The 21274-nt window shown below is 41.2% G+C and overlaps 1 protein-coding gene across 2 annotated transcripts in view; it reads left to right on the top strand.

The window, feature by feature from the left end:
* Positions 1-21274, top strand: part of LOC128697421 (solute carrier family 35 member F1-like) — a 377556-nt gene that overhangs the window by 320276 nt on the left and 36006 nt on the right. For both annotated transcript variants that reach the window (XM_070090232.1, XM_070090231.1), the window contains exons 4-6: positions 3302-3461; positions 3711-3867; positions 4407-4617. In XM_070090232.1, the coding sequence (XP_069946333.1) occupies positions 3302-3461; positions 3711-3867; positions 4407-4617 (528 nt within the window). The remainder of the gene's footprint in view (positions 1-3301; positions 3462-3710; positions 3868-4406; positions 4618-21274) is intronic.

The following is a 21274-nucleotide window of genomic DNA, read 5'->3' as shown; positions in this document are numbered from 1 at the left end:
GCAATCGACCCACCCCTCTCGTGTCTTACTTCTGTAACTTTGTCATAAAACTCCATAAGGTTTGTGACACAGGATTTGCCTTCCATGAATCCGTGCTGGTTATCGTTTATAATCTTGTTCCATTCCAGGTGCTCCACCACTCTCCTCCTGATAATCTTCTCCACGACTTTGCATACTATACACGTCAGTGACATTGGTCTGTAATTTTGTGCCTCTTTTCTGTCTCCTTTTTTAAAAATGGGAACTACATTTGCGGTCTTCCGTACCTCAGGTAGTTGTCCTGTTTCAAGGGATGTGTTGAAGATCATGGTTAATGGCACACACAGTATATCTGCTCCCTCCCTGAGGACCCATGGGGAGATGTCTGGTCCCATTGCCTTTGAGGTATCAAGGTCACTTACCAGCTTCTTCACCTCCTCCTCAGTTGTGTGCATGTCATCCAGCACTTGTTGGTGTATTCCCTGTCGGTGTCCCCCCTCTGTCCTGTCTCCACTGTGAATACTTCCTTAAATCTCGTGTTGAGCTCCTCTCATACCTCTTGATCATTTCTTGTGAGTTCCCCATCTTCTTTCCTCAGCCTGATTATCTGATCACCTGTGTGTACTCACCTAGTTGTACTCACCTAGTTGAGGTTGCAGGGGTCGAGTCCAAGCTCCTAGCCCCGCCTCTTCACTGGTCGCTACTAGGTCACTCTCCCTGAACCGTGAGCTTTATCATACCTCTGCTTAAAGCTATGTATGGATCCTGCCTCCACTACATCGCTTCCCAGACTATTCTGCTTCCTGACTACTCTGTGGCTGGAGAAATACTTCCTAACATCCCTGTGATTCATCTGTGTCTTCAACTTCCAACTGTGTCCCCTTGTTGCTGTGTCCCATCTCTGGAACATCTTGTCTTTGTCCACCTTGTCAATTCCTCTCAGTATTTTGTATGTCGTTATCATGTCCCCCCTATCTCTCCTGTCCTCCAGTTTCATCAGGTTGATTTCCCTTAACCTCTCCTCGTAGGACATACCTCTTAGCTCTGGGACTAGTCTTGTTGCAAACCTTTGCACTTTCTCTAGTCTCTTTATGTGCTTGGCTAGGTGTGGGTTCCAAACTGCTGCCGCATACTCCAATATGGGCCTAACGTACACGGTGTACAGGGTCCTGAACGATTCCTTATTAAGATGTCAGAATGCTGTTCTGAGGTTTTCTAGGTGTCCATATGCTGCAGCAGTTATTTGGTTGATGTGTGCTTCAGATGTGCCTGGTGTTATACTCACCTCAAGATCTCTTTCTTTGAGTGAGGTTTGTAGTCTCTGGCCCCCTAGACTGTACTCCGTCTGCGGTCTTCTTTGCCCTTCCCCAATCTTCATGACTTTGCACTTGGTGGGGTTGAACTCCAGGAGCCAATTGCTGGACCAGGTCTGCAGCCTGTCCAGATCCCTTTGGGGTGGCCCGGTGCCCTGGTGGCTAAAGCTCCCGCTTCACACACGGAGGGCCCGGGTTCGATTCCCGGCGGGTGGAAATATTTCGACACGTTTCCTTACACCTGTTGTCCTGTTCACCTAGCAGCAAATAGGTACCTGGGTGTTAGTCGACTGGTGTGGGTCGCATCCTGGGGGACAAGATTAAGGACCCCAATGGAAATAAGTTAGACAGTCCTCGATGACGCACTGACTTTCTTGGGTTATCCTGGGTGGCTAACCCTCCGGGGTTAAAAATCCGAACGAAATCTTATCTTATCTTATCTTAGTTCTGCCTGGTCTTAGGTCGAGTGAATTCTTCTCATCAACTTCATGTCATCTGCAAACAGGGACACTTCGGAGTCTATTCCTTCCGTCTTGTCGTTCGCTAATGCCAGAAACAGCACTGGTCCTAGGACTGACCCCTGTGGGACCCCGCTCATCACAGATGCCCACTCTGACACCTCTCCACGTACCATGACTCGCTGCTGTCTTCCTGACAAGTATTCCCTGATCCATTGTAGTGCCTTCCCTGTTATCCCTTCTTGGTCCTCCAGTTTTTGCACTAATCTCTTGGGTGGAACTTTGTCAAACGCCTTCTTGCAGTCCAAGAAAATGCAATCCACCCACCCTTCTCTCTCTTGTCTTATTGCTGTCACCATGTCATAGAACTCCAGTAGGCTTGCGACACAGGATTTCCCGTCCCTGAAACCATGTTGGCTGCTGTTGATGAGCTCATTCCTTTCTAAGTGTTCCACCACTCTTCTCCTAATAATCTTCTCCATGACTTTGCATGCTATACATGTCAGTGACACTGGTCTGTAGTTTAGTGCTTCATGTTTGTCTCCTTTTTTAAAGATTGGGACTACATTTGCTGTCTTCCATGCCTCAGGCAGTCTCCCTGTTTCGATAGATGTATTGAATATTGTTGTTAGAGGTACACATAGCGCCTCTGCTCCCTCTCTTACGACCCATGGAGAGATGTTATCCGGCCCCATTGCCTTTGAGGTATCTTGCTCACTCAGAAGCCTCTTCACTTCTTCCTCGATTGTGTGTACTGTGTCCAGCACTTGGTGGTGTGCCCCACCTCTCCGTCTTGCTGGAGCCCCTTCTGTCTCCTCTGTGAACACTTTGAATCTCTTGTTGAGTTCCTTACATACTTCATGGTCATTTCTTGTTGTCTCTCCTCCTTCCTTAGCCTGATTACCTGGTCCTTGACTGTTGTTTTCCTCCTGATGTGGCTGTATAGCAGCTTCGGGTCAGATTTGGCTTTCGCTGCTATGTCGTTTTCATATTGTCGTTGGGCCTCCCTTCTTATCTGTGCATACTCATTTCTGGCTCTACGACTGCTCTCTTTATTCTCCTGGGTCCTTTGCCTTCTATATTTCTTCCATTCCCTAGCACACTTGGTTTTTGCCTCCCTTCACCTTTGGGTGACCATGGGCTCATCCTGTGTGTGTGTGTGTGTGTGTGTGTGTGTGTGTGTGTGTGTGTGACTGATCAGTTAATTATCCAATCAGGTCATTAGCTGAATCCAATTCAAGAAGCTGCCATCCCATCCCTGGATATTCTGAATTAATTACCTCTCTCCTATATAGGAAAGTGTGTATTCCCAGGTGTAGCTGTGTCTCTGGGTGAACTGAAGGACGGTGTTTATACTGTACTAAATATGGTTGTTATATTTACAAATTAGTCATTTTTTCATCTTTAACAGATTTAGGATTTGTACCCAGAATTTCTGGTATTCACAGATAACTCACAAATTTAGGAGAGGAAACTTACGAGTTAGATTTATTTGTGAATTTTAAGTTTCTGGTTTGTTTTCATTGATACCAAACTTTTCTGGTTGAGCAGCTGTTAGACTGCTTCGTGGTGCCAGTGGTGCTGGCACTGAGCTGGCTTTTCCTCAAAGTCCGCTATAAGCTGGTCCACGTCCTGGGTGTTGGCCTCTGTCTGCTGGGTGTTGGCTGCCTCGTCTGGGCCAACGTGGAGGATGGCAAAGCTGCCATACCCGGTAGGGGGCTCTCTCTCCTCTTATTGTCATTACACACTGGAATGAAACTTAGGCAAAGATTAATACATTTAGTAATAATCATTTAATAATAACTTTTTGCCATGAATGACTTCATTAGCATTATTAAATGTCTTAATGTGTGCATGTGTGTCTTCGCACAGACTAATTCAAGGCAAACAATATTTCTAATATAAATTATGTTGGTTCATTAATAAATATTCTATGTATATAATCATGGTGCCTTGGCAGGAGCTGAGCGGTTGTTAGGTGACATGCTATGTTTGGGCGGGGCGACGCTCTATGGCATCAGCAATGTGGCACAGGAGTATGTGGTAAAGACCTACGATAGTGTGGAGTTCCTTGGCATGATGGGGCTCTTTGGCTCTCTCATCAACGGCATACAGTTGTGTGTATCACCTTCACTCTTCACTTTGTAGTACTGCATATATAGTATTTCAGTTATCTTTTATAATCATAAGTTTTTTTGTTATTTAATCAGTGCATACAGTATATGCTGTATTAAAAGTTACAAATATTGTAAGGGAAATGTTCCCAAGTTTTTGCAGTGATTTTTCGTTGTGGCAAAAAAAAAAAAATCTCCAATTTGAAAACTACAGACAAAAAATGGAATTGAAGCCAAAATACTCTCAGTTTAGTTTTCACAACAAATCCTCATTTTCTTTGTAAAATTTTTTCTTATGAATCTCTACATTAACTGGATTAGGTTGATATTTAAAGAAATAAACATCTGAAACATAAAAATGAGCTTAAATATGAAACAAAGTTCATTATATAGGCATAATTTAGTGGTAATCAAATTTTAAATGCACCACGACCTGTAGGGATGGTTCATCAGTACTCGAGACTTCTAACAGAGCTCCAGTAAATATTATATATTATCATAGCCTTACTAGTGTCACTTACAGAAACTTCCCCCACTGGCAGAGCAATACTAGAGCGTAACGATGTAGGATCTGTACGGTGGGACACATGGCCAGTGCTGGCGCTGGTAGGTGGCTTCAGTGCTGCTCAGTTCCTCTTCTACGTTGTAGCTCCTGCTGTCATCCGTGTCACCTCAGCAACTGCCCTCAACCTGGCCCTCTTCACGGCCGACTTTTACATCCTCATCACTGGTATCGCACTCTTCAGGTTCAAGGTGGGATGTGTGATGCTGTGCTATTTTTTTTTCCTATTCTGCATCTTTTCTGCCTTAGGTATTTTTGGTGTTTTATTTTTCTTGTTTCCTTTTGCTTCTACATATACTGCTATATCTTTGGGGTTGTGTATGTTTTCCTTTTTTTTTTTTTTACCTCCTGTATTATACTGTGCTCATAATTTTTTTTTTTGTATATCTTCTGTTTTTCTAATTTATTTTGTTTTTTTTTTCCTGTTTTTCCACATCCGTTTTTACCCCTCCTACCCTATCTGTCTCTGTGTCTCTGTCTGTCTGTCTATCTGTCTATCTCTCTCTCTCTCTCTCTCTTTTAATTTTTTTTTACACAGGGTTTGACAAGGTTAAGGATCCCTAGCTTTATTGGCAAGCTAAGAGCTGTTACCTACATCAGCTCATTTGAAAGCATTTTTTATTATTATTATGAGACATACAAGTAGGGAACAGGATGAAGTTGGAGCCATCTGTGTGCCAGCATTTTCATTTGATCAACTGACTTTATCTCGTTGACATCATTATGCTGTACAAATGATATCTCTCTCTGTCTCTCTCTCTCCCCATATTATTTTATGAAGCATTTTATTAGAGCTTTTGCCAGTTTGAAGGTAACCAGGTAATAAAAGTGTATTTCAAAATGTCTAGGTATACAATAAAGTACAGTATAACCAAATTAATTTTTGCATACATAAGTTTACTTGTATGAATAAGAATGCAGAGCTGTTTATTAAATATCGAGAATATACCATAATTTGTCAAGATATGCTTTCATACTATGTAACTTTTGAGATTTACATTGTCAGTATGTTTTGATTTGTAACATGACTTTGTAAAATAAATAAAACAAAAACTTTTATACTGTGCTGGTTGTGTTCCTGAAAATTAGTGCATTATGTAAATAGGATATGATTATGTTCCAGCCACCTCCATATTTGCTAATCACTTTTTTTAACTATTGTATCAGGTAAAAATTACTGCACTGTAACTTGTCTCCTGTTCTGTTAGTCGTTACTTTGAAGCTTTTGGAGAGTGTGGAGAGGGTTAATGTGGGCCTACTGCCCCGGTGGCCTGGTGGCTAAAGCTCCCGCTTCACACACGGAGGGCCCGGGTTCGATTCCCGGCGGGTGGAAACATTCCGACACGTTTCCTTACACCTGTTGTCCTGTTCACCTAGCAGCAAATAGGTACCTGGGTGTTAGTCGACTGGTGTGGGTCGCATCCTGGGGGACAAGATTAAGGAACCCAATGGAAATAAGTTAGACAGTCCTCGATGACGCACTGACTTTCTTGGGTTATCCTGGGTGGCTAACCCTCCGGGGTTAAAAATCCGAACGAAATCTTATCTTATCTTATCTTATCTTAACTGAAGTTGATCTGATGACACACTTGGTACATGAAAACATTGTCACAAAAGCCACATTCCCACTTATATCAGCCAGATAGGAACTTACTACACTTAATACCAAAGATATAGCAAAGATAAATGCATTTTATAAACCTAAAACAAAGAAAAGGTGATAAAAAATGTGGAAGGTAGTATTAGCCAGGCCCCTCAGTACATGTCACCACCATAAAAATGAAAGCCAGATTAACTTACCAACTTACACCAAACAGGTAAGAACTCACTACACCTATATGAAGTATATATGAATGGTAAATACAGCTTAAAAGCAATAATCAAGAAAAATACAATAATACAGTGGAAGAGGAAGCTATGTCCTGTAGGTTAGCAACTGACCCTGCCCTGAACTTCCAACATTACTGGTGAAATCACAGATTTCTTTAATTCTTCATTACATATCTGAATTGTGCACAGCTTTTATTTTGTATGATCTGAATGGGTGGCAGATAACAACATCTTGTTTAATGGAGGAGAAAGTAAGGAAGGAGTTGGCTACACCATACACTTTAGCCAGGGCAAAGCCAGAGTTAGTGAATGCCTGGTTCCACTGGACAGCAGCTGGAAGGAGACTTTCCCATACATTTTGCCTCAGTTTACTAGACAGCCAAATAAACACTATTTTGCCTGCCTAGCAAGTTGTAGAATGTGTGATGTGTTTCCGCAGTCAGCGACTTTAATGGCTGCACTTCATTAAAGACACACACACAGAACCTTCACTACTGGTGGCACCACCAAAGGTAGGCAGAAGCTTCCATGATCTCCAGCCCCCAAAACCTCCAAAATAATAATAATAATGCAAGTCCCCTAAGCTGCTCCTATATAGAAATTCTGGAGCTGCCCCTGTCCACTATACAGATAGGTTATTTAGAAATATTTTCACAATAATATTATGTCAACATGCTCATCAATTGTAGAAATATAGGGAGACACATCATTGTAAAAGACACAGGAATGTGTAATTACAATACTATCACACTATTATAATTGGGGAAGCAATAAATCAGTAGGATTCATAAAACATCTGAGGAATGAGAGAGAATCAGGTTCAAGCCAAACAAGAGGAAGATAGGTTAACATCTATGTATCAAGAGTCGTTCACTGGCCTGGCATCAAAGCACCTCTCTTCACAAGATATAATGCATGATCTTGAATTTTTGTTGATGATTTATCTTAATGCATGCTGAATATTCTCTTCAAACTTTTTTTATGCAGTGTTTTATATAAATTAAGAGTTTTAAAGGTAATATAATTTGAAAAACATTAGTTTATAATAATAATAATATTTTTATATTAGCATGATACATGTTTGTACATAGGAGTGTAACAATTTGGTGAACATGCCAAAAGCCCCTTTATATGCAGAGCATTTCAGGCAAACACAAGAATAATTTAAGATTAATAAGGCAATAACAGTGCTGCAATTTGAACATATGGTCATTAGGCGAGTTACAATGAGTACAAGAAAACTGAATATTCTATTATTTCATGCTATATGGCTTTGATAAGTTAGGTAGAGAAGAATTAGGTGAAGAACAATGCTATCTAATTAATATTACTCTCTTAGTAAAAACAGTGGGAGGCTACATAGTTCGCAGCCATTTGGCAAGTACAGGTCGGCTATCACTAATCTGGCATCATTGGGACCTGTAGTGTGCCAGATTAGTGAGTTTTCTGGATTACAGAGTGGTTAGGTTAGAATACACTTATATTTTGGCCTTTGATTAATTTGTCCTGTAGCATGTAAACGTTCATTGTTTCTTGTTCACTTATAGAACTGCATTGCTCTAGACCTTTTAGCAGTTCACCTGTCAACTGAATTAACCTATCAGTAGGGATTCTTTCTGCTATATCTTCCTCAATTTCATCATTGTTTTCTCCTCCACTGGCTTGTTGCTGTGGATTTACAACCATCTGCACTATTTCTGAGTTAGTATAATGATGAGATTTGAGTCAGTATGATGATGAAATTTGAAATTATGCTAGCCGAAATTAGTGCTTGATTACTGATGGAATCGGATAACTGATTGCCGGATTAGTGATGGCCGACCTGTAGATGGGAAAAAAAAATCTGAAGTACTACAGTATATTACCCAAATTTTGCATTACTTAATTGTTTTAGATTTATGAAGCATAGTACGTATTAAAATTTTTGGTTGCCCTTTTTTGAGTTGTGCTGCTATACAATTGAGATGTATGACAGCATGTTATAAGAGGGTTTACTGTAATACATATATTATGCTGTAGAAATAGCCCTTACTTTAATCAGAACCCCTTAATATATGTACATAATCAGCAACTCTAATCAGGTACACTTGGAAAAATCTTTTTGTCATTTTTGATGGTTCATGTTTTACTAAAATACAATAATGGAAATGGTTATGAAAGTTACAATAAAAAAAAAGACTGAGAAAGTGTTACTTTTAACCCTTTCAGGGTTAGTGCCATACTAGTATGGCTTGCATGCCAGGGTTGGTGCCGTACTAGTATTCATAAATTCTAGCGCCTTCAAATCTAGTGAGAGAAAGCTGGTAGGCCTACATATGAAAGAATGGGTCTATGTGGTCAGTGTGCACAATATAAAAAAAATCCTGCAGTAAACAGTGCATAATGAGAAAAAAAACTCCAACCGTGTTTTTACTTTAAAGCAGCGACCTTGCAGTGTATTTTCGTATGCGTATTTATGGTTGTATTCTAGTTTTCCTGGTCTCATTTTATAGAATGGAAGACATATTACAGAAATTGAGATGATTTTGATTGGTTTCACAATGAAAAGTACCTTGAAATTGAGCTCAAAGTAGCAGAAATGTTCGATTATTGCCAAAGTTCAAAAGTAAACAAATCATGCCACGTGTCCAATACACGTCAACTGGTGAGTCTGATATTCTTTCACAAGTGCGTTGATATTATTTATACCATTTCTACATTAATGCAGTAGTCTGCATAGCAGTAAATCTTTTTTTTTTTTTTTTTTGTGAGAATAAAAATTCAAAGTGGAAAGCACAAGAAATGTAAAAGAGGCCTGGGGACATGACTAATGAACAGAAAAAATTTTATTTTTGTGCCAGGAATGTCTGTCTTGTTTATTCTAGACCCTATTTGGAAACTGGCATCTTTTGAAATTTGTGTGAAATTGGCAAAATTGCTAATTTCTGACCACTTTATTGAATAGTTGAAATCGGTAAATGGGTGGTTTCTTGTATTCATCCGATAGAAAAAATGGAGTTCTAGCGAGATAGTTATGATTTTTGTTGACTGGTATATTGGAATTAGCGGAAAATAAGGCTCAAAGTGGGCAAAATCGCCGATGCGTAAACACCGTCGAGACCGCAAGAGCATAACATAAGTTTTCCATAAAATTTCATGCTTTTGGTGTCATTATGATCAGGAAAATTATTATTATTATAATAAAAAAAGAAGTGCTACACCACAAGGGCTATACAGCGCTGCAGGGCAAGAAGGAAGCGGGGGTACCAGGTGGCAAAAGGGAGAGGGATGATTAGTAGGTTATGGAGAACAGTAGGGCAGTGGATAGTGCAGGGGTAGAGGGTAACAAGAGAATGAGGTAGAAAGGGTTGAGGGGAGTGCGAAAGGCATCATCATCAGAGTTTGTGGAGTAAATCAGTTGTTGTCAAGAAGTCAATGAGAGAGTCAAGATTAAAGGAGGGTCCATCAGCAAGAAGGGAAGGTAAAGAGAGAGTAGTAGAACAGAGACGACGATGGAGGTAAATTCTGCATGCTCGTTTATAGAGAGGGCAGTCTTAACAGAATGTGGCTAACCGATACTGGAACCTGACACTTCTCACAGAGAGGAATAGGGTGCCTCTCCATGAGATACCCATGAGTAAGATGAGTGTAGCCAATGCGAAGACAGGAGAGAGTAGTCTCCCAACCTTGACACGGATGACAAAAAGACGGCCAGTAACCTATACTCGGTTTAATAGAAAGAAGTTTGTTACCGAGTAGATTAGACCAACGTTGTTGCCAACGGGTGTGAAGGTGGGTAGCTATTATAACAAAATAGTCCATAAATGGAACACCTCTATATGAATATCAAAATGGTATACAATACCGACAAGTTGGTAGGTAAGACACACAGGCAACATTTAGGCAACTTTATTCTGAAACGTTTTGCCTACACAGTAGGCTTCTTCAGTCAAGTACAGAAAGTAGGCAGGAGCAGTAGAGATGTGAAGACGATGTAATCAGTCCATCACCCTTGAAGTCGTAGAGGGACTGACAACCTCAAATCTATGACTTCAAGGGTGATGGACTGATTACATTGTCTTCACATATCTACTGCTCCTGCCTACTTTCTGTACTCGACTGAAGAAGCCTACTGTGTAGGCAAAACATTTCGGAGTAAAGTTGCCTAAATGTTGCCTGTGTCTTACCTACCACCTCTATATGAAACTGGTAGGTCATATACTGCTGAATGCACAGCATTGTCTGCCTGTTCATTGCCCTGTACGTCAACATGACCAGGGACCCAACAAAAAAAAATATCTTTATGCTTGGTAGAGATACGGCATAGCCAAAGTTGGATATGGAGGGCTAGGGGGTGAGGTGTATCAAATTTTCGTATAGCCTAAGGGAGTCTGAGATAACCACAAATGATGACACAGGCATAGGTGCAGTACGGATAAGTGCTGCAAGAGTGGCATACAATTCAGCTGTAAAAATGCTAGCCGAGGATAGTAAATGTCTTCACATGACACTGTCCGGAAACACTGCTGTGAATCTGACGCCATCAGAAGACTTTAAGCCATCTGTGTACACTGCGATGGCATGAGAGTGAGAGTGGAAGTGTCAAGAAAAAGAGAGCAGGAAGCTACCGTAGGCAGTTGGGTTTTCGTGCAAGGGAGTCAGAACAGACTCGAACAGCTGGAACTTCCCAGGGGTGCAGGGAAAAGTGAGATGCTACATGAACATAGAAAGGTGGTAACTGAAGGGAAGACGAGCGAATGTAGGAGAAGAGAAAAGGGACGGAGCAAAAAGGGGCAACGAACAAATAATGTCTACTAACATCGGTGACTATTCTATATATGGAAGGATTGCAGAGATCATGAGAGCGAACATAGTAGCGAAAGCAATGGGCATCACAGCGATCGGACAAGGATGGAATATTCGCTTCTGCATAGAGGCTCTCAACAGGGGAAGAGCGAAAAGCACCAAGGCACAAACGTAATCCCTGGTGATGGAAGGGATTAAGGCTCGAGAGAGTAGTAAGAGAGGCCGCTGAATAGATCTGATCACCATAATCGAGTTTCGATAAAATGAGGGCTGAATGTAGGCGAAGGAGAGTTCGACAATCAGCTCCCCATGAAAGATGAGCAAGGCTCACGAAATCGTAATGACATGATTGCAAACAAACCATACCCCGGCCGGGATTGAACCCGCAGTCAGAGAGTCTCAGAACTCCAGCCCATCGCCTTAGCCACCAGACCAGCTAGCCACAATAAGATTCGTCCAACTAGGTATATTTCTACACCATAGGAAGGTTAGCACAGGCACCACTGTGACCACAAATGCAAGTTTTTACAGACGAATCTCCAGCTAGCGTGGCCGTGATGAACTCTAGTTCAAGTCCCTTCACTGCCGTCAACATTACTCACGAAATCGTAATGACACGATTGCAAACAAACCATACCCCGGCCGGGATTGAACCCACGGTCAGAGAATCTCGAAACTCCAGCCCGTCGCGTTAGCCACTAGACCAGATTCGTCTGTAAAAACTTGCATTTGTGGTCACAGTGGTGCCTGTGCTAACCTTCCTATGGTGTAGAAATATACCTAGTTGGACGAATCTTATTGTGGCTAGCTGGTCTAGTGGCTAACGCGACGGGCTGGAGTTTTGAGACTCTCTGACCGCGGGTTCAATCCCGGCCGGGGTATGGCTTGTTTGCAATCGTGTCATTACGATTTCATGAGTCATGTTGACGGCAGTGAAGGGACTTGAGCTAGAGTTCATCACGGCCATGCTTGCTGGAGATTCGTCTGTAAAAACTTGCATTTGTGGTCACAGTGGTGCCTGTGCTAACCTTCCTATGGTGTAGAAATATACCTAGTTGGACGAATCTTATTATGGCTAGCTGGCCTAGTGGCTAACGCGACGGGCTGGAGTTTTGAGACACTCTGACCGCGGGTTCAATCCCGGCCGGGGTATGGTTTAAGATGAGCAAGGGTTTTATAAGAAGGTTCAGCCGGCTGTGACAAGCTGCCTTCAGAGAGGTAATGTGAGGTTTCCAGGATAACTTACGGTCAAATAGAAGGCCTAGAAACCTGACTGTATCACGTTCAGGGATACACAAGCCATAGAGGTACAAAGGATTTATTTATTTATTTATTTATTTATTTAAAAATTTGAGCACACATACAGAGGTACAAAAAATACAGATAAGAGCAGCATGCCAAAGCCACTTATACTATGCATAGCATTACGGGCTGGCTTAAAATTAACTTAAGATGAACTAAGCAATGATGACATCAGTGATAATACTTTAATGTAAACAGATTACTATAAAGCACAAGTGAGTATTACAAAGACAGGTCATATGGTTGTATGCATTGTTGTACATTCAGTAGAATGGAGTATTCTGTTAGGTAGTGTATTTAAAAAATAATAAAGTTAGATTGGGTTTTAGGTTTAACATTTATGTGATATAATTGTGAGAAACATTTAAGACATACAATTTATAAGGTTCAGTTATTCAGTATTTATTTGGTTTTGGGTGAGTAAGTGATCTTTGAGAAGAGACTTGAATTTATAAACAGGTAGTGTTTCTTTTATATTTACAGGTAATGAGTTCCAGATTTTAGGGCCTTTTATGTGCATTGAGTTTTTGCATAGTGTGAGATGGACACGAGGAACATCAAACAGTGATCTGTGCCTTGTGTTATGGTCATGTGTTCTGTTGAGGTTGGCAAGGAGATGTTTGAGGGGAGGGTTAATATCAGAGTTAAGTGTTCTATGTATGTAATAGGTGCAGTAATAAGTATGAATGTTTTGTATGGTGAATAGGTTTAGTGTATTGAATATTGGTGGAGTGTGCTGCCTATAGTGAGAATTTGTTATCATTCTAACTGCAGCCTTTTGTTGGGTAATTAGTGGTCTGAGATGGTTACTTGTTGTTGAGCCCCATGCACAAATTCCATAGGTGAGATAGGGGTAAATAAGAGAGTGATATAGGGCCAGGAGGGCTGACTGTGGAGCATAGTACCGTATCTTCGATAGTATGCCTACAGTCTTGGAAATTTTCTTAGAAATTTGTTGTATATGTGTATGAAATTTGAGTCTATTATCAAGGTGGATTCCTAAGAATTTTCCCTCTGTTAGCTTTGTGATAGGTGATCCGTTTATCATTATGTTAAGAGGGACATCTGTAGCTCTGTTACCAAACTGAATGAAGTAGGTTTTGTCAATGTTTAGTGTAAGTTTGTTAGTCCTCATCCAGGTAGATATTTTCTGTAATTCGGTATTTACAGTATTGGCTAGCGTGACTGGGCTCGGGTGGGAGAAGACGTATGTAGTGTCATCTGCAAATAGTGTGGGTTTGAGTAATTGCGAAGCATTTGGTAGGTCATTTATGTATAGGAGAAAGAGAAGAGGGCCAAGGACACTTCCCTGTGGGACACCAACTGTAATTGGTTGTGCAGAAGAGTTTGCCCCATTTGCATACACATATTGGCTTCTGTTGCTGAGGTATGACTTGAGGTAGTTGAGGGAGTGCCCTCTTATACCATAGTGTGACAATTTTACGTAGAGCAAGTCATGGTTAACTGTATCAAAAGCTTTACGTAAGTCAATGAAGATCCCCAGTGGGACTTCTTTTTTCTCTATTGCAGTGTATATATGTTCTAGCATGTGTATAATAGCATCATTAGTATTTTTATTTGGCCTGAATCCAAATTGGCAGGGGTTGAGTATGTTTTAGGAGATAAGGTAGGAGTAGATTCGTTTATGAATTAATTTTTCGAAGATTTTTGAGAGAGGGTGTAAGTTGGATATTGGCCTATAGTTATTCAACTCTGTTTGGTCTCCTCCTTTGTGGATCGGGGTGACCCTTGCTATTTTGAGTACTGTAGGGAAGGTGGAGGATTCAATGGATTTGTTAAAGAGTGTTGCAATGATTGGTGATAGCACTTGTGACACTTTTTTGTATATAAAGGGTGGTAAGGTATTTAAATCTCCTGCCTTGTTTTTTAGCGTGTTGATAATAAGGGAGACTTCGTATGGGTTAGTCGGAGCTAGGAACAGTGTGTTCGGGTAGTTGCCAGTGAGGTAGTCATTTGGTGGGGTATCTGAGCTTGGGATTTTATTGGCAAGGTTTTGTCCTATAGTGGAGAAGAAGTCATTGAGTCTGTTTGCTGTTTCTGTTGGTGGGAGTTGGGGTTCATCTGATTTTGCTAATTTTATTTCGCTATTTCGTGATATCTTTTTTGTTCCTAGAATTTCTGATAGGGTTTTCCAGGTCTTTTTTATATCACCTCGTAAGTTGGATAATCTGTTCTCATAATACAATTTTTTTGCCCTTCTTATCAGGCTGGTTAGGATTGACGAGTAACGTTTTGTTTGGTCTCTGGTTATGTGACCCATTCTGTACTGTTTTTCATATTGGTGTTTTGTATTTATGGATTTGAGAATGCTGGGTGTTAACCAGGGACTGTTCAGTCTCTTAGCTGTCATCTGTTTAGTTTTTTTAGGGCAGTGCTTGTTATAGAGGTATTGGGTCTTTTTTAGAAAATTATTAATACATTCGTCAATATCTGTATAGATTTCTAGCTCAGTGTGCCAGTCAATGTTTGCTACTGCTGTTGTGAAGTTATTAATGGCTGCCTCATTGTGAAGTCTGAAGGTGACTTTAGTAGTGTCTTGGGGTAATTTACCAAGAGTTGTTATGAGAAAAGTAGGGTAGTGGTCTGTGGTATTATCTGTAATTATGCCTGATTTTAAAGGGGATATGGTGTTGGTCCAGATGTGGTCAAGTAGGGAAACACTAGTCTCTGTAACTCTTGTAGGTTTTGTTACTGTTGGTAGCAACATACAGTTACTCATTGTGTTTGTGAATTCAGTAACGTGTGGGTCCTGGTCTTGCAGGAGATTTATATTGAAGTCACCTGAGAGTAGTAAGTGATCTTTGTTCATGCGTGCATCAGTTATCATACTTCCTAGGTTTTGACTAAATTGGCTAATGTTTGACTGTGGAACTCTGTAAATGTTTATCAATGTGAGAGGTTTTTGTAGGTATTTGGATTTGAATTTGGCTATTATATATTCCCCATGTTCATCCCTTGTGCAAGTATTAGTGATACATTCTAGTTGGTCTGAGTAGTATATGGCTGTGCCACCCCCTTGTTGGTCTGGCCTACAGTTGTGTATGGCTGTGTAACCAGGAATGGCATAGACATCTGTACTATCAGGCTTTAGCCAGGTTTCAGTTAGTGTAATGATGGACATATTGGCATGTAAGGAATTTAGTAATGCTATGAGGTCATCGTAATGCTTGCTTAAAGATCTGATATTGTAGTTAAAGATAGTTATGTTGTTGTTGGCACTGAGAAGTGCCTTTGATTGTTCTGCAGTGTAGTAATTACAGTAACTGTTTGATTCATTTAAGTCATTAAATAAGAGGTTGGTATCAGGATCAATGCTTGTAATCATAAGATTTGTAGTGAATCTATAGTTAGAATTAAGTATAAAACAAAGTAAATAGTCTTAAGCTAAAAAATAGCACCTGAATTATTTAACAAATGTAAAATAATGAGCTAAGGTAGTTTTTTTTTTTTTTTTTTTTTAAGCTAAAATAAAGGAGACAATATAAAAGGGACTAATACAAATAAAGTGATAATCAAATAATGGAGCTTGGGAATATGATAGTAGGTAGTACTATAAAGGTAATTCTTTAAAGTTAGAATTATAGTATAAAATAATAATATAAAAGGGACTAATGTAAGTTGTGGTGAACAATAAAGTGGTAATCAAATAAATGAGCTTTGGAATATAATGGCAAAATTGTGAACTTATTCTACTTTAGCACCTGAGAATAGCACCTTGATTATTTTAACAATTGTGAATGTATAAACTAGGGTAGTTATATAAAGCTAAAATAAAGGAGAAAATATATAAGGGACTAAAATTAAGTAATGGTAAACAAAGTTAAATGGACAGGTGGTCACTATGAAATAATATTGGTTTAGGAGTAAGATCTGATTTGTAATATTAAATAAATTGAGCAGTTTATTGCACAATAAAAGTAAAAAAAATGAGGTAGTTGGTACTAGCTAGCAAAAGATAGTTTTGGTACTTGCAAAAAAGTAATTGGAATATACACTAATTGCATACACAATGAAAAGTGACTAAAAAAACAAGTAGTGATAAACAAAATTAAATGGACAGGTAAGAATAATGAATATTATTAATTTGGAGTAAGATTTGACTTGTAATTTAAAATTATGAGCAATTAATAGCAGTAAGAAAGATGACAGAGCATCTAGTGAAAGTAATTTGGTGAGTTTTGGTACTGGAAAATTTAAACCCATACATGGTGGCTCAATTGGAAACACGGTCTACCGCATGCTGGAGAGAAACTGTAATGAGGTGACAGTCAGCGCCTGCACAAGCTATAGCGAAGTCATCAACATAGAGTGATGACCAAATATTGGATGGAAGACTAGAGGCCAAATCATTTATAGCAAGGAGAAAAAGTGTTGTGCTCAGAACACATCCCTGGGGGACACCCTCAGCTTGGACAAAGTCTGGGAAGAGCACATTATTAACCCGAACATGGAAATGTGTGTCAGAAAGTTTTTAAGGAAGAATGGTAGATTGCCTCAGAGGCCTAAGGAGTGGGCTTGGGCCAAAATATTATACCTCCAAGTTGTATCATATGCCTTCTCAAGGTCAAAAAATATGGCAATAACTGAGAGGTTATTTGCAAAGGCATTACGAATATATGTATCCAAGCGTAGTAAGGGGTCTATGGTAGAACAGCCCTTAGGAAAGCCATATTGACTAGTGGAGAGACTGTTGTGTATCTCTAAATACCACATTAAACATCAATTTACCAGACGTTCCATCACTTTGCAAACTGCACTGGTAAGAGCAATGGGACGATAGTGGGAGGCATCATGTCCCGTAGTACCCAGTTTGCAGAAAGGGAGAAAATTGGCAGATTTCCACAGCTGGGGGAGAACTCCTTGTGACCAAATAAGATTGAAGAGACGTAAGAGGACTACAAGGGCTGACTGATGTAAATGTTGTAATATCCGAATATGAATGTCGTCAGGCCCAGCCGCCATTGATCGGCAAGCTGAGAGTGTCGCCTCCAGTTCCTGAAGTGTAAAAGGCACATGATACAGTTCTTCAATGAGAGAAGAAAAGTTCAAGGGTGCTAACTCTCTGGCAGACTTTGAGGAAAGAAACGAGGGGCATAGATGGAGCCCCTGAGAAATACAGACCAGATGATTGCCAATTTCACTGGCAATGCCAAGAGGGTTTGCTATATCAACACCAGCAACCTGCAGAACAGGAGCCAGGTCAGGAGAGCATTTACCACTTAGTTTCCGTACTTTTTTCCAGACTGCACTCATAGAGGAAGCCGAGGTGATGGTGGAAACATAATCTTGCCAGCAAGTGCGGTTAGCATCACGGATGACACGGCGAGCAACCGCTCGCTTCTGCTTAAAATCAAGAAGCCTCTCTCTGGTTCTGTTGTACCGGTACCTGCCCCATGCAGCTCATTTCAAATGTACTGCCTGAGCACAATCAGGAGACCACCATGGCACACACTTCTGAGAATGCCTGCCTGAGGTTTGGGGGATAGAATGAGAAGCTGCGGTTAAAACTGATGTCAAGAAGAGGTGTAAAAGTTCATCAATGGAGGATGAAGAAGGAACCTCACTAAAAGCAGTTAGCTGCGAGTAAAGGTCCCAACTTGCTTGATCAAATTGCCAGCGAGGGCTACGAAGAGGTGGTGAATATGAAGAAGTAAGAATGATTGTGGAAAATGATCACTGTCATGTAAGTCCGGTAGAACAGACCAGGTGAAGTCTAGTGCAGTGGAGGAAGAGCAGACCGAGAGATCGATGCAAGAGAGAGTATGAGTACAAGGATCAAAATGGGTGGGAGTACCTGTATTTAAAACATGGAGGGGTGAGAAGTGAGAAAAGCCTCCAACTGAATGCCACGTGAGTCACAATGAGACCCCCCAGAGGAAATGGTGGGCATTAAAATTGCCAAGTAACAGAAGTGGTGGCAGTAAGGATGAAACAAGAAAGGCAAAATCTGGGATAGATAATGCCCGAGAAGGAGAGAGATACAAAGAACATATTATAAACCACTTACTCAAGTGGATACGGGCTGCAGTGTAATGCAGCGAGGTATGAACAAATAGTTGACAGTGTGGAATATCAATTCGTAGAAGAAGGGCACTTTCATTAAAGGTCCCATCTGAAAAAGGATCCGAAGAATACAATAAATTATAGCCTGAGATGGGTTGGAAAACAGCTGAGTGTAACTTTGGTTCTTGTAAGCAAACACCAACAGGAAAACTGGGAAAGCAACATCTGAAGCTCACCCCGATTACCCCTGAGGCTGCTGATATTCCACTGTAAATAGGCCATGATTAGCAACGAGGAAAAAAACAGGAATCCGCAGGTAAGGGCACCTACGGACTAGAGGGGTTAGAAAAGTCTACGTGTGGTGGCATCGGAAAACATTCAAGCAGTGAAGGAATGGAGCGTTACAAAGAATGGAGTTGTGGAGATGGAGGAGAGGGAAGAGAAGGAACAGGAGGTGGATCAGTGTCCATTGAAGGTTTAGTCTGCAATATATTCTGAAATAGCTTGAAGTGTTTCTGAATTCAAAGATGTTGTATGGGAGACAATATTGGAGATAGAAGGAGGAGGGTGAGTAAAGATTGGGACAGTAATGGACTGTACTAAAGTAGGGGGAGATGAAAGCGTGTTGAGAGCTGGAGAAGAAGTGTGGGAGGGGACAGAAGAGGCAGAAACCTGGGAGGTGGCAGAAGAGGGAGAAACTTGGGAGGGGACAGGGAGAGGAAGGCACAGAATGAGGAGGAGGGTGAACCTCCACACTTGTAATAGAGCCATTGAGAGGGGAAGAACCAGGTACAGAAACTGGAAAGGTAAAATGTGGAGATGGAAGAAGGGAAAGAGGGGGGCAAAGAAGATTTGAGCAAAGGGGATTTTTTGGACTTCTGAGAAGTAGAGGGGCGATTGGTAGAAGGTGTCGTACGAGGTCTTGTCGATACCAGGGCTTGTGAGGGAGAACAAAAAGATGTGAGAACAGACTGAGGTGTTGAAGTAGGGACATCTTAGCCCAGGACAGCAAAAGAATTAGATACAGGAGTGACTATAGTAGGGGTAACCACAGAGGAGGCCGCAGAAGATGGGGCCCCAGAAGTGGGGGATGTTTAGAAACATGAGAATAAGAAACATTGGGTAGTCTCCCTTGGAGGTGGAGATGAGAAATGGCCATAGCATAAGGGAGACCTTCTGCCTCTTTGAGGCAACGGATTTCTCACTCATTCAAGTAGACCTGGCAACAACAAGAGTAAAAGGGTGAGCCTCATGACAATCAAGGCAAGAAGGAGGTCGACCACAAGACTTATTAGAATGGTCATCGGCACCACAGACTGGGCATTCGGCCATAGATCTGCAATATTTCGTTGGGTGACCAAATCGCCAGCAATTTCTACACTGTTGCAGTGTAGGGATCACCTTTCGAACTTGTAACTGATGTCCTTCTGCATAAACAGAGGATGGAAGTTCATGGCTGTCGAAAGTTAATTGAGCCACATTGCGAGGGTAGCGTCTCCGCCCGTGGGCAGAAAGGATATAAGTGTCTACCTTGAGGATTGGGAGATCTTGGAGTTCCAGCTGTTCGAGAATGTCATTGCCACATGTCTGGAAATTCCGTTGGACTATTGTATAGAGCAAAATGACAGTACCACTACAAGTATTGAGGGAATGATGTTTTTCGATAGTGACAGGAATAGTATCAATATGTGAAAGAAGAGAAAGATCATGAGCTTGGGTAGCATTCTGGACAGTGATGATGTGAGTACCGCTCTTAAGAGCATGAAAGGAAATGTCTCTACCAACATGGCGTAGGAGCGCTTTACCAATACTGTGGTCGGAAAGATAGGCAATAGAAAAAGTTGGTTATAAAGTAAAGAATTTAGTCCATTGTGCATTCCGAAACTGAGCGTGGAAAGGGAGCAAATGACGTGTCAATCTTTTCCGAGTAGAATGAGAAGGTGGCAAAGTATCATCATCAGGCAATTGTCATTGGCGTTTAGGAGTGGGACCGGAGTTGGTCCGATGTAGGATGGGCTGGCGATTCGAAAATTGCCGCACCATAGAGGGAGAGGCCAGAAGCATAGTCAAAGGAGAGTGGAGGTCAGACAAATCGAAGGAGCCAGTCGAAACCCCAGTACCTGAAGCGGGTGATGAAACAGCACCAGCAAGAGGTACAGGGGCATCAGGAGTGGCTGAAGAGTGGTCAAAAAACGAGGCAGGGTCAGAATGGGGTGTGGTATCAAGGAGGGGCCTGGGGGTAGCAGGTTCATGGATTAGGGCTTCCATGGTTAGGTTACTTCCTTCTTTTTGTTTTTAAGAAAAAAAGAAGAAAAGAAAATAAAAAGAAAAAAAGAATAAAAAAGGGAGGAATGGGGAGGGATAGTTCCTAGGAGGAATGAAAGGGCCAGAAATCTCCCCTCCACACCCAAGAGAACCTCAGCACCGCAAGTAGCGCAAATGCAGCATGGAACCCGTGCCATACCCTACCCTTCATGCCAGTAAACCAGCAGTCCGGGATAGCAACCTCACATCTGCCGAGCTACCTCAGTGGACAAAAGAGAGGGTGGCTGGTGTCATGTAGGGGGGTAATGATTGAATAGGATATAAGTGGGGAATATGGGAGTAAGGGATTATGTAGGCAGGGGAGAGGCAGGCGAGGTGGTAGGAGTGAGATGATTAGCGGAGGTAGGTAGGTAATGACAGGTCAGTGGTGACCACCACAACACTCTCATTAACTCTACACTACTCACTAACATATGCCTCGCCCACTCTTCACTCATATAAACATAATAAAATATGAGAAATAGGAATAGCTAATAACGGGGACAGTGAATATTACTATTCTACTCAAACACAGTTTATTATTAAGTCCTTGTACAATAATATATTTGGGAACAGGAGTACATTGGGGTTTAGATAAATGGG

The sequence above is a fragment of the Cherax quadricarinatus genome, chromosome 31 (assembly GCF_038502225.1).
Source record: "Cherax quadricarinatus isolate ZL_2023a chromosome 31, ASM3850222v1, whole genome shotgun sequence".
In the NCBI taxonomy this organism is placed as follows: Eukaryota; Metazoa; Arthropoda; class Malacostraca; order Decapoda; family Parastacidae; genus Cherax; species Cherax quadricarinatus.
Note: the sequence above shows the minus strand (reverse complement) of the source record. Positions and strands in the feature narration are given on the sequence as shown.